The sequence below is a fragment of the Thunnus maccoyii genome, chromosome 20, assembly GCF_910596095.1.
Source record: "Thunnus maccoyii chromosome 20, fThuMac1.1, whole genome shotgun sequence".
Lineage (NCBI taxonomy): Eukaryota > Metazoa > Chordata > Actinopteri > Scombriformes > Scombridae > Thunnus > Thunnus maccoyii.
Genome location: NC_056552.1, coordinates 25,684,978 through 25,698,355, shown reverse-complemented (window position 1 = coordinate 25,698,355; position 13,378 = coordinate 25,684,978). Strand labels below are relative to the sequence as shown.

Here is a 13,378-nt window from a genome sequence, read left to right as displayed (position 1 = left end):
AAAGTTACTAATCGGGAGCATACATTGTATGATTTTGCAGATCCATGGAGGTCATTTAGACTTAATACAGTCAGTACTGCATTAATACCTTAATTAGATCATTTGTTCATTTATGTGTTCTACATTATTGTTTACATTACATTTCCTCCTAATTTTTTTCAAAGGTATCTTTTTATCCAGTTTTTGTCTTGTTTCATCATGTAAAAAATATGTCATTGAAAACTTTTGAGTTTTGTTTACAAAATCAGAAGCTATATTCATAGAAAATACTTTAGGCATATATCTGACAGAATTGCCTTCAAGGCAACAGCCATATCCAGCCTTTGCCATATCCATTAAGCACTTCGACCTGGCCTTGTGAACATTATCTGAATTTGAACCAAAATCTTTCCTTTTTATTTATAGCACTTCTCCATTTCTCTCTCATTTATTTTGTCTTTTCTCCCTCCCTCTGTCCTTCTTGCAGGAACTGATGTTAAAAAATCCTCAGCTGAAAATTGAACCCCAAATCTGCCTAACCCGTTTGGATCCCTCACAGCCTTCATGTAGTAACAGAAAAAGACAAAGCCCAACACAAAATGGCAGGGAGACTCAGATGATCCAGCAACAGGAAGAGGAAGATGAAGTACTGAGAAAGAGGAGATCCAGTGGATGTGACCTCACTTACTTGGCAACGTCTCCTCTGACTACTCCAAAGGTTTTAAACCATGCCCACTCAGCAGTGGATCTCTGGCAGCAAGAGATAGTACCATTAAAGGACCAGTGCCATCCTGGGAAACCAAGAAACCTACAATCTCCAACAATCCCAGACCCACCCAATGAACAAGCCGAACTACCAAGGACAGAGGACACCGTCTTGGATTTCACAGCTTTCCTCAAGTCCTCTGGGGTTAACAAGATGATAATATCTCCAGTAGAAAAGAAAAAGCTCCTATTGCAGGTCAACGGAACTGGATTACCCAATCAAGACCACTTGCTTTCGAACTTTGGCCAGCCTCCTCCACTCATTTGCTCCAGTTTAACCAATTGTATCCTTGAAGAAGCAGCAGAGCAACCAGTTGTAGTTGCGGATTCATCAGTAGTGGTACTGAGTCGGCCTTCGGTAATACAACATGCACAGAGCCTCAAGGCACGAGTCCAGAAAGACAGAGCGAGAAAGATTCGAGAAAGCACACTTCCTCCTTTATATTCACATGATCATTTACATTATGTGCCCCCTTCTCACTCCAATCCAGAAGAGCCGCAGTGTCCCTCAACACCTTTGCTGACGCCTAAGATTCCTCAATCCAGCCAGACACCTCCTGGCTTCCCCTATGACTTCTACTCATCCTTCTCAAACCTTCATTGTTGGTACAGGAAGGCTGAGACAGCGTGTAAGACAGTAGATGCAGAGTTGGTTCATGATGGATCTAAAGAACCCCAGAGACAAGGAGCTACCCTCTCAAGAGACTCTAATAGCGCTGCAAGATTCCTTCAGTCTGCTGCTCCTCAAGATTCAAAGTACCCCACCTCTAATGATCAGGAAAATTCTTCCAATCCAAAAATGACAATATCTGATGATCAACCCACAGATCTAAGTCTCCCGAAGGCTTCTCTTAAACCACTTCCGCAACCCTACACTTCCTGTCCCATCACATGTTCCACAAGGCATCAGGAGTGTACCCCACCTTTCAGTGTTGCCCAGTACTCAAGAGCATGCCAGGTGCCTCCACTTACTGGGTTGCCTCCAAACATACACAGTTCCAGACAAGACATAGCAGTTAAACCCTATTTTAGAGCCACTGAGGTAGCAGTAAATGGTACAGTCTGCAATGGAAGAGTGGTAAAGAAAAAAATAGAAGGAGACGTGGGAAAGCGACAAAGACTGGAAACTGATCTTTACAACAAGATGACTGAACCAACCCATGCTGGCAGAATTGTCTCAGGATCACAGGCTGTAGCACACAATATCTGTGTTGCACGACCCCTCAACGAGCTTGGACACAGCATCTCAAAAAGGAGGATGCAAGCTGTTACTCTCAAGGATGTCTCTCCCTCAACTCCTTCTAGAAAGATCAAAACACCAGAAGATTCTGGTGACAGCTTTGTGAAAGAAGGTGCAGAGGGAGCAAAGGGAGGGGGGCCTGCCTCACCCTCTGTCCTCCTCAACCCTACTACTCCTCAAATCTACCCCATCACCCTTTATCCTGCAGGGACCCTTGCACTCTGTCAGGTTCAGGACTTGTGCAGGGGTACCTTAACCAGAGACTACCCCCATTCTTCCCTCTCCAGCCTCCAATATCAATCATTGGATGTCCTTTCCCCATTGGTCTCACCTTTTGACATCCATTCTTTGATGATACAAAGGCAGCTATTGGCTCATTCAGCTGCCAGTGTGACACATATCTTCCAACAACCAGCTTCATCTGATTCACCACAGTCTGTATTCAGTGTCAGTCAACCCACAGCCCACCGTCAGCCAGCCACAGTTAAACTCAGTTCACCCAAGCACGAACCTGTCATAATACACAGGCTGTGACAGTTGACATTACTCTCCCTTAGGACTCAGGTCTGATGGTTTCTAAGTACTGTGAACAGCAGTAAGTGTGCGGAATCCAATTTTTACGATTCCCATATGGATCACATGGATATATGTATAACAGAAAGTAGATCCTGACTCATGCGACCTACACCAGACTTGTATTTCACAGAAAGATTAACTGGAATCCATAAAAAATACATTTTACATCAATAGGCTTTTTTCACAGAAGACATTTTGACATATGACAGTAGAAAAAGCACAAGTATAAATAATAAAATTGATGATTACTGTTTTCCATTTAGTTGCTTTGGTTTCAGGGCCCTGGTGTTGTGCATGCTGGCTCACTGTAGTGATGGGTGGACGGTACCAAGGCACCAAAGCTTGTTTCCTCCTGTTAAATGTATTAATTCAGTACACTGTGTCGGGGCTTGTGTCAAATGAAGAACATCACATGACTGTTGCTTCTGAAGTTTCAAATGTCACTGGTGCTTTAGTAAGCTCTTCATTCAGCAGACTAACTATATACTCAAGTGAGATCAGAACCTGTTTAATTTTAGAATCTACTTACAGAATAGAATAGTAATAGTTTTGAAATGGGATATAAAACTTGAAATGAAATATTGACTGTACAAAGGAAATATGGACTGTGCTATGGACAAAGAAATAAAGTGTAGAAGTCTACATTAGCTACACACCCATTAGCTACATTAATACTTTGTGTCAACAAAAATATTAAAATGCAGACTTTATGAACAACACATTTATTAATAATTTTACTGTAGCATGTTGTACAATAATGTAAATTTACTGCAGCACTTGTTAACAAGAGTATAATCATAGATTAATAAATGACACATGCTTCTCAGACTTTGCGTATATATTAAATTGAAAGTATAAAATCAGGGAGGTGTTGCAGTGCTTTGGACATTAGTCTTCAAGTGCCGTATAAGTCCTGCAAACTATCTGATATCATTGCGCTTGCTGAGTTCAGTGCCCCCGAAGCTTCAAATCCTTTTTCAGCATAAACAGGCAGAAAGTACCAAAGCTTTGTAAGGTTTCATCAGCCCATCTCTAGCTCACTGCGATGGCTCACTTAGACACTTGAATAGAACAGAGCCATTGTTAATGTTACTATGACAAGTCAAAATGTCTACAATGAAAAAAGCCTTTCACCTGAGACTATAGATGGACATTGTTTTTTGCTTTTTCATTATCATAGAATAAATACAGATTTCATGCTTGTCCACATTAACATCGTGTAAATGTACGTGTCTCCAGTATCTTGACACTCACACAAACCAGGCAGCTCAGTAATATTTAGTCAGAAACAGTCAAGATAGACACACCTTGTCTTTAGCTGGTCTTACCCTTTCTGATGAAAACACATCAGACTTCACTCCAGTACATTTCAGTGGACACTATTGTATAGACATGACCTGATAACATGTCTCACTTTTACTGTATGTTTACAACTTGCACATTCTGCTGTTTTGTTGTTTTCAAATTGTGTTTTAGTCCATAATCAATTATATAAATTTTATACATTGCTGTTTATGTTGTTGGCATGGTGAGTTTGTATTTGCAAGTGCCTCCTGTAATGTGCCGTCTTTCTTTCTTTCAGCAGACATTTATCATGTTTTTGTCATTGTTAAAAAATAAAACAGGCATACTAATAAATTGTTAAAACTGCTCAGAGTTAATGTGACAGAAGCATCATGTGTGCCTTCTAGTGGAAGAAACGATTGCAGAAAAGTTTCCTGGGGTTAGAATATTTTGCAGTTGCAGATTCTACCTCCAATATGATGTGAAAGCACATAAAACATGAATCAAAGCAACAAACCTTGTTGATTTTAATATGAATTTTGAAAATTAAATGTTATTTTGTTAGTTTCAGCCATCAGTTTTCCCAGGACACCAAATAGCAGGAAGGACATACTGAACAAACACTATGAGACATAAGCTTGGTTTGTACACTGGAACTTTTCTATATTTTATGTAAAAACACATATTTCTCACACATTTTTGCAAAATATAATATTACAAATTAGAATTGTATAACTTCATAATAAATAAACATACAATGAATACAATTAGGAGCCAAAGATTCTGTGGGATTCTGTAAAATTAAAATACAGGCCTTACAAAAATCTAAACTTCTATTCTCAACAAGTGCTGAACACACTGGAACACTTTTGTTTTTTGGCAACCAAATACTCTGTCAGCTGCTACTTACATCACTGGGTTTGTCAGATAAAGTGACATAAGGGACAGTAAGGAAAAAACAGCCATAAAGTCTTGTGTATTGCACTCATAATGAGAAAAAGGGCAGAGCATTGTAGGAAATATTTCTGTACTAATGGCAATCTAACACCCAAGTTTTGTTACTCATACCAAAATTGCACTTTTATCGATACCTTGCCTTGAGACACATGAACATGTTTTTCTATAAAACCTTTTTATTCATATCACAAAAGAACCAAACTTTTTAAATGTTGGATGTTGCCTAAACACAAGCAGTCATACAAGAGCTTTGACACAATAAAATGCTAAACTTAGAGATTCTTGACCTTGCAAACAGTAGTTAATAAAACAATCTCAGCACAAGTTAGCACGATAATCAGACTGATTTCCCATTTCATTTCACATCATCATGTTCATGTTAGGAGGGGAAGTTATTTTGTTTCCATTTTTGATGACATCTCGTACATGTTGGCTCAACAGGTGACATGGAAGTTCATTCTTAAGAAAACAATCATTGTTTCATTCTCAGCTTTTAAGCCAACATGTATGAGAACATCTCTAAATCCATGACAACGGGGCAAACTCCATCTCCTGGTGAAGATCATGTGATTGGATCAAAAGCTCCAGAATAGCTGCCAATTAATCTTGTGGTGTGTTTTGTCAACCGGCAAATTTTTTATTTAAATCAGAACAGTATGATGAAAAAATTAGTCAACAAGATTCTGAATCTGACTTTCAGTATTTGACAGTTTTTGAAACTTTGGACACATTTCTGTTAGTATCTAAAACAGTGCTGAGGTTTGACAAAATGACAAAGCCTCATGTCAACACGGGTGCAAAGATTACAATCTGTGGCTCTGCATGTGACAGTCCAGAGAGGACTTCTGACTAAAGCAGCAGCTGCACTCTTGGCACTGATAAGGTTTCTCTCCTGTGTGTTTCCTCATGTGAACAACCAGGTTGCCTTTCTGAACGAAGGATTTGTGACATTGTTGGCACTGATATGGTCTCTCTCCTGTGTGTATCCTCGTGTGATTGACGAGGTCTGACTTCTGACAGAAGTTCCGCCCGCAGAACTGGCACTGATATGCTTTGTCCTCTGTGTGGATCTTGACATGTCGTATCAGAGTCTTAGTCAGGGAGAAACATTTGCTGCAACATGGACACTTGTAGGGTTTCTGCGCTGTTCCAGCTTCAAACTGAACTACGAGCTCGGTGGATTTTTTAGAAGCTCTCTCCGGCAGGATGTTTGTGATGCTCTCAGCTTCACCTTGTTCACCTGGATTCACTGACAGGAGCAGCTGATGGTCAGCGGTGGTGTCTGATGTTCCACCATCTGCTGCGGTTGGCTCAGTTTTAATGTGATCGACTGGAACCGTGGCTGAGTGTTTATCTATATCTGCAACAGTCTGGATCTGATAAAGACACAGAGGCTGCAGTGACTCCTGGTCAAACTCACTTTTATCATAGGGAGTGATAGTGAGTGGAAATGTCTTAATACCATTTGCCTCTTCCTGTCTGGAGTCCAGCTCTTCTTCCATCTTTCTGCCAGGTGTCACTGATCTGTGGTGAGTTTCTGTATGAAGGTTGAGCGCCAGCGTTTTAGTCAAACACTGATGAGTTTTCTGCTCACTGTGCTTTTGTCTGTGAATAACCAGACTGTCTCTCTGGTCAAAGCTTTTGTCACAGTCTTGGCACTTGTATGGTTTGGAGCCTTTGTGTATCCTGGTGTGTATAATGAAGTCAGACTTGTGGTAAAAGTAGCGTTCACAGAACTGACACTGATAAGACAAAGACTTGTCCTCCGGGTGCCTTTTGATGTGTCGCACCATCGTCTTCTTGGAGGAAAAAACGCTCAAGCAAATGGGACATTTAAAAGGCTTCTTCACTTTCAGGATTTTCAAAGGCATATTCAGCTCACACTCTGGTTTAATATCATCATCATCACCATCCTCACCATCCTCATCATCATCATCAATATCAATCAGTATCTCTTGATCACTGTCGGCATGTTGACTGACAGGAGAGTCTGGGTTAGTGTCGTTGGTGTTGGAGTTGTCTTCTGTCGGCTGTGTCGTGGAGTTTCCTGGTTCCTCCCAGCACACACTGACGTTCACGCTGGCAGGTGGCATCTTCACATCTGTGACAGACATCTGTAGAGAGTCTGAAGCAAAGAAAGACACACTTCATTTTACTGATGGTAATGAGTTTTTAGGGCTGTCTTGTAAAATTTAAGTCAACTTAAAGGCAACACATACTGGAGACATAGGTCACGCATCAAAACCCACACCTCTTATTTTCTATTTGAGCCCACAGACTGCAGGCATCATTGCAGGTTGATGTGCATCAACGCAGCAGAAAAAATAGCTATTGTATCACATTTAACATCTAGACTACCATACCTTACTCCTCCTATTGTACCTTGTAGATGTGTGTTGCACTTTAGAGGCGTAGGGTTCTTCACGGTCAGGCTTCCTGTGTGATTTCCATTTTAAAACATACTTTAAGATATCAGTATTTTTACTGCACGTGAAGGTGTTGGTGGTATTTCATGTGTATTAATAGTAGCTAGGTATAATGTCAAGTAGACAATACAACTCACTCGCTCATGTTTCACTCACAACCAGAGGCATTTTTTTACACTTCAAGTCTATTTTGTTGTCTTTTACGTGTGTAACCACAGAGACTGTGTGTTGAGCTCTGAGTGCTGCAAAAATGCAGGTGACCTACACTCAATACTGAGCCTCAACACATCCTGTGTAGACACACTGACAGAGGACTGAAGTTGCTGCTCTGCTGACATGCTGCTATCACTATCCAGCCTGTGTAGACATTATGTAAAATAAACATCATTTTCAAACATCATGTGAAAAGGCATTGAGTCTGCACCTAAATTGAAGTGACCCTCCACTAATTTTACACATGAAGTTCAGTTTACTCTTCATAGTTCTACTGAGCCTGTGAAAACTGCTGTATGATGTCCTCTGTGACTGTGCTACAAACTGGTGGTGTGTCATTTGAAAGCTGTGGATGTTTTCCAGGCAGAGTGGTTTTCATGAAATATAAGCTATCAACATTGCGTTAGGATGCAGTTTTTTTGGAGCTTGGATCTTTGGAGGGACTAAAAGTCTGGATATCTCAGCCGCTTCTGCTTCAATTTTGACCTTTTTTATCTGTCTGTCACAAGTCCCCCAGTATTATATATGCAACACTAAATCAGTGGAATACCCCTTTTGTTTAGTGTAGACTGGTACCTCAGAACTAAATACCTTTACAAGTTTGTCCAATTCATACATCTTTCAAACCCCAAAAATGTCATGTTTTTAGAATATTTGAATATAGTTGCAATCCAGAATATTTATCTGACGCACAAAATAACAACAGTTTATCAACAGATTCTTGAAAGTGTTGCTGGTCAATGCCAGTCACTTCTGTTACCAACTAACCACTAAGCTTTCTGAACAGGTAGAGTGAGCCTGGCTCTGTCTATTTGCTGGAAATAGTCCACATCCCAGGTCTCCTGAACAGTGGTTGAAAGTAGCTAAGTACATTTACTCAAGTACTGTACTTACGTACAATTTTGAGGTACTTGTACTTTCCTTGAGTGTTTCCATGTGATGCTACTTTATACTTCCACTCCACTACATTTGAGAGAGAAATATTGTACTTTCTACTGCACTATATTTAGCTGACAGCTTTAGTTACTGTTACTGTCAGATTAAATTTTTACATAAAATAACATAATGATAAGTTTATAAATTACACTACATTATTAGAGACTAAACCAGTGGTTCCCAAACTTTTTGGTTTGTGGCCCCTTATAAAAATCTGTGTGTGGTTGTGTCTCCTTGTCATGTTTCAGATCCACCAAAGAGACATTTCCCCTCACATGGTTTCAAACAAATAACTGTTTCAAGCCCAAAGAGGTCAAACTCTCCAATATTTCACAAAGATGCAACAATTTAAGTTCTGAAAAATCCTGTGAAATCCTTCTTTCCTACCCAATCTATCATCTCACAACCCCTCGGATTTATCTTGTTATCCTTATAAAGCAGTTTAAACTACAGTAGCTCCACCTCAACCAGCTACAACAATAAAACCCTGTGATAAAAAATGTTGCTTCTATTTAATAGATCAGTCACAACCAATTTTTTTGCAAAACAAATACTTTTATTTTAGTACTTTAAGTAAATTTCGCTGGTTATACTTTTGCTTATGTAGGATTCTAAATACAGGACCTTTACTTGTAATTAAGTACTTTTACATTGTAGTATTGATACTTTTACTTTAGTAAAGGATGTGAGTACTTGTTCCACCACTGCTCCTGAGCTAAACTGATCCATTATAAAAGACTCAAGCTTATTTCAAGTGCTAGCTGCAGCGACATGGCTCCACCTCACCTGAGTCAGTTTCGACTTGGTGGTGTCAACTTTACTAGCATTGGGTAAACAATAGATATGCACCCTCTGAGGTACAGTATCACAATGATCTGCTTCAAATATGGGTCAAAAATACCACAAATAATGTGAAAATGATTTTTAAAAAGAATATGTAAAAGTTCATGTTACTATGAGCCATATTTTATTGGCAGCATCTGTAACACATCCACTGCACCCCACACATTCGCTTTACTTCTTTGTATTCTCTATGTGTTAGAGACAGGATGGTTAGTATTGTCTATCAGGTTACACTTAGATTTTTAGACTTGTTTCTTCACTACTACTGTTCTCCATGGCACAATTATATTGCAGTACTTTTCTTATAAATAAACCCATCACAACGTTTTATTTATTTCTTCTTTTTCAAACGCCTGAGGTGATATGCAGTGTTAAGTGAGTCAATCATCTACCAATGAAAAATGGCAGTTCTGTGTTTTTTTTATGTTTTTCTTAATGGAAAGCAAACTAGTGATGAACTGACCTTCACTGTGTGTCCTGGCAGCATCCAGCAGTCTGCGGTGACTGTCCACCACCCACTTTGAGCAGGACATCTCCTCCTCATACTCTATAATCGTTCTCTCTACAATCTTGAGGATCTCTTCGGCGGCTGCAGACAAACACTCGCTGACAAGCGCTCTAAGCAGCTCCATCTTTGCTGTTTTCACCATGGTGAGGTGTTCTCCACAGTGCCAGTTGTGGGATGAGAGTGTTTCTGAAGTAGACATGAGCGAGCTTGTCACTCCTGATCACTGCATAGTTCCACCTCAGCTCTCCGTGTCCTCAGGTCCCACCTCGCTGCAGCCATGACTGCAAACACAACAAAGTAATATTATGGTTTATTGAGATGAAAGAAAGCTCTTTTTAAACTGAGGGCTGGTACTGTATGCAAATAAATGAATAAAGGCTCCACAAGTGCCTTTGATTTAGTGTCTTCAGACAAGGTATTTGAATTCATTCTACAAGGCAGTAAAATGGAAGATTTATCTCAAAGCAACAAATACAACTGCAGCTTGTAAGCACAGGTCAGGCAGCACTCTTTACCTAGTGAGAAAAAAATTATTCATTTATGCATTTACACATTTTCAGCATTTCACTTCTGCCAAAGACTCATAAAATATGTAAAAATGTTTGTTGGTTCTCCTAATCTTCTGTGGTAGTAAACCAAATATCTTCGGGTTTTGGACTGTTACTCAGACAAAAAATGCAATTTGAAGACATAAGTTTGGGCTCTGTATAATTATGATGGTCATTTTTCTCTCTATTTTCTGACATTTGAGACTGTACCAACGTGTCCACATTCAAAAAAAACTACTCAAAAGTATTTTTCAAAGAAAATTTTTCAAAAGGATTTTTTCACAATTTTTCAAGTCTGTCTTAAAGCAACAGGTGCCCATATGAAAAGTGAAAGAGATTTTCCTCACTGCTGTTCATACTGGATATTAAAAGATTCCCTTCAACTATGCTTTCAATGTAACTTCAGTGATGGAGGACAAAACACACGGTGCGTCCACACAGTCACTTAGTACAAAAAATGCATTTAGTTGATGTGAGGCTTATATGAGGCTTCAGCAGTCTTCAGCAGTCATATCAAGTGGATATCTGTCACATTTACAGTCTTTTAAGCATAAAATTCCCTCTTTGTGTTTCCTCTGACAGTGTTTCCCTGTTGAGCTGTGACGGAAGTAACGTTATAGTAACAAAAAGAGGGACTTTGGCACTAAAAAGACTGTACCGTTGAAAGATATTTACTTGATATTAGCTTCAGATAAACTTTTAAATACATTTTTGCACAGAAGGAGGACTGTGGATTTTGTCCCCCATCACTCACACTGAAAGTGCATTATGAAGGGATCTTCTAATGGTCAGTATGAACAGGAGGAATGATTAACTTACGTTTCCATTAGTGGCAGCCAAGAAATACATAAAGTGCAACAACTTTTCATGAAGTTTGGCGTTATCAGTCGTTCTCTCAATCTTTTTAGGTCGGCGATAACTTTCCCCAAATAGCTAACATAAACTGAATACACACTGTACTGTTTCCATATTATGTCAACCAGAATAACAAGTGAATTGAATGCTTACCCTGCTGACAGGCACTGTTGAATTAGCAGAGTTAGCTGTAGCTAAGAAAAGCTAGCTGGCTGAACTGTCAGTTCATACAAACAAGAGCTGACAGAAAAACAAGCTGCTGACTGAAAACACACACTGTTGGATAGGTCTACTATTTCTAGTTCATTAAAGCACAGCTGGCTTGCCAAGTACTAAAAGCTACACAGCTAACTAGCTTTGTGTTACACAGAGCAGGGGTCATAATGCTAAAAACAGAGCTAACGCTGGTTACAGTGGAGCCAGCGTCTCCTTCTTCCTCGGTTATCATGTATTGTACCAATAACATCACTGCATTACCACCACCTGCTGTTCAAATCCTGGGCCTGCGTCCTCGACAACAGCTAGCACCACATTTAAATAATGCATAAATACCAGAAAAAGTCGTGATATATCGGGGAAAGTTTCACATTATAATAAGAAAGTGGGCAGATTTTTTTTCTCTTATGTTGGTAATCTTGAAAATTTACAGCACAGAGAATGTAATTCTCCCCAAATTGTGAATATAATGGATTCGAATAGACACGAAATTCCTTGAGAGCATTTACTACTCTGAGAAGATAATCTGAGAAGACCAGTGGTTCTCACACATAGGAAAATATGTTAGTTTAAAGAATCATGTTCGAATTAACCCATGCCCATGACAAACAGACCATACATTTTCATAATTCAGTACTACCAGAGAACCTGCAGTGGCATGATCTTATCAAACTGATTTTTTTGTTAAAATGTTACAGATCAACATGACCAAAAACGATCAACAATGGTTGATTACAGTACGTATACTGGGATACAGACTGGAGTCCATAATACATAGCAAATACATAGAAAAGTATTATCTCACATCACCCCATACTTTACCGTCACGTCTCTTATGTATGATGGTAAAATGCATGATTTACATCTGTGGCCCAAAATTTGAGAAGTATATTCTACGTTCAGTTCATTTCGTTGACTAAACTATAGGCTTTTGGAATCTGTGCGCTTTCAAATCCATGTATGTGTATTGTACACCAGATGGCGCCATTCACCTTCCATAGGTTTTGTCCTATGCAGCATTTTTCGCACCTGACCTCAATCATCCGAGATTACTCTTCGATCCACAGAACCAATCTACTGATAAACCCACAGGTCATTGAAATACAGTCCCATTAAATTAATTAATTAGTGTACCAGGTCAAAAGTTAATAATGAGTTCAAGGCTGTGATGTCCAGTAGCAATAATTCGGCATTAAAGCTATAAATTTAATCAATCTGGTGCATGTTTATTTTCCAGGCCATGTGCCTGTGAACATTAAACTACTGTGCAAACAGCAGTAAAAAGAAGAGTGATTTGTGAAGTGGGGAACAGTGGGCCGCTGTGGCCAGCCAGCCTGCCCGTTCCTGTTGTTGTCGGGTGGGAGTTTCCAGCTATACAGCTCAGGGGAAGCACCACAGGATGTCCTTTTCCTCATTCCTCAAGGATAGAATGACTGTGTATGTGCGGGTGTGTTTCTCGTGTGTGTTTCTGTTAAATAACAGAATGGGAAACATGTTTCCAATGTGTCACTATTATTCTCTGATTTCTGTCAGTTGCACTTTTTAATGATGCATCAAACTGGCCACCACAACACAGAAGTGTTACTCTAGCCTAAAATGAAAATTCACAATTAGTGTTTTTAGTAGCAGTATTCTAGAGGTGGTATCCTTGATTTTATAGACTTATGGTGTTCCATGGTTTAAATGCCCCAAATCCCCACCCTGACCAGGTAAAATGTCTGTTGGAACAATTCTGGGACTTTTCTGAAGCATGGACCAGTCCAACTGTGCCTAAAGCTAAACCAAAACTATCATCTTAGGAAAAGGATTAGGCTATTCCTGTTTATTACTCTTTGTGTTATAAAGAATGATGGACAAAAGTATGACAATAAGACCCAAGCTGTAACAAACCCAAATTATTCTTCAAGATGGTGTTTTTGGTTTGAGTTTTGGCCCAGTTCAATTCACCATTCATCATTCTTTTTATTATTATTATTTTTTTGACCGCTTTCAACAAGTTGCTAACACAACATTTACACTATCACCTTATATA

At 39.4% G+C, this 13,378-nt stretch overlaps 3 protein-coding genes across 7 annotated transcripts in view; 2 read left to right on the top strand and 1 right to left on the bottom strand.

Moving 5' to 3' along the window:
* Positions 1 to 5,444, top strand: part of LOC121886920 (AT-rich interactive domain-containing protein 5B-like) — a 53,138-nt gene extending 47,694 nt beyond the window's left edge. For both annotated transcript variants that reach the window (XM_042397331.1, XM_042397330.1), the window contains one exon: positions 467 to 5,444. In XM_042397331.1, the coding sequence (XP_042253265.1) occupies positions 467 to 2,518 (2,052 nt within the window). In that variant the 3' untranslated portion in view covers positions 2,519 to 5,444. The remainder of the gene's footprint in view (positions 1 to 466) is intronic.
* On the bottom strand, positions 4,483 to 12,316 carry LOC121886921 (zinc finger protein 2-like). Of its 3 annotated transcripts, none has more exons than XM_042397334.1 (3): positions 12,157 to 12,316; positions 9,683 to 10,008; positions 4,483 to 6,926 (listed from the first exon to the last, which is right to left on the bottom strand). In XM_042397334.1, the coding sequence occupies exons 2-3, from the start codon at positions 9,924 to 9,926 to the stop codon at positions 5,605 to 5,607; spliced, it is 1,566 nt and encodes a 521-aa protein (XP_042253268.1). In that variant the 5' UTR covers positions 9,927 to 10,008; positions 12,157 to 12,316; the 3' UTR covers positions 4,483 to 5,604. The 3 variants fall into 3 exon arrangements, with proteins under 3 accessions (XP_042253268.1, XP_042253267.1, XP_042253266.1); XM_042397333.1 differs by having other exon boundaries at positions 12,169 to 12,316; XM_042397332.1 differs by lacking the exon at positions 12,157 to 12,316 and adding an exon at positions 11,284 to 11,595.
* Positions 11,045 to 13,378, top strand: part of LOC121886919 (rho GTPase-activating protein 23-like) — a 73,991-nt gene continuing 71,657 nt past the window's right edge. Inside the window, exon 1 of one of the 2 annotated variants that reach the window (XM_042397326.1) lies at positions 11,045 to 11,062. The gene's annotated coding sequence lies outside the window, so the exon portion shown is untranslated. Of the gene's footprint in view, positions 11,063 to 12,767; positions 12,784 to 13,378 lie in introns of those variants that run through there. The other variant, XM_042397327.1, reaches the window with a different exon arrangement.

Excerpts from the sequence above, each read along its gene's own strand:
- LOC121886921 (XM_042397334.1), bottom strand. The coding sequence starts at position 9,926 with ATGTCTACTTCAGAAACACTCTCATCCCACAACTGGCACTGTGGAGAA. Across the intron at positions 6,927-9,682 it reads TGCCAGGACACACAGTGAAG|ACTCTCTACAGATGTCTGTC; the intron begins GTCAGTTCATCA and ends TCTTTGCTTCAG.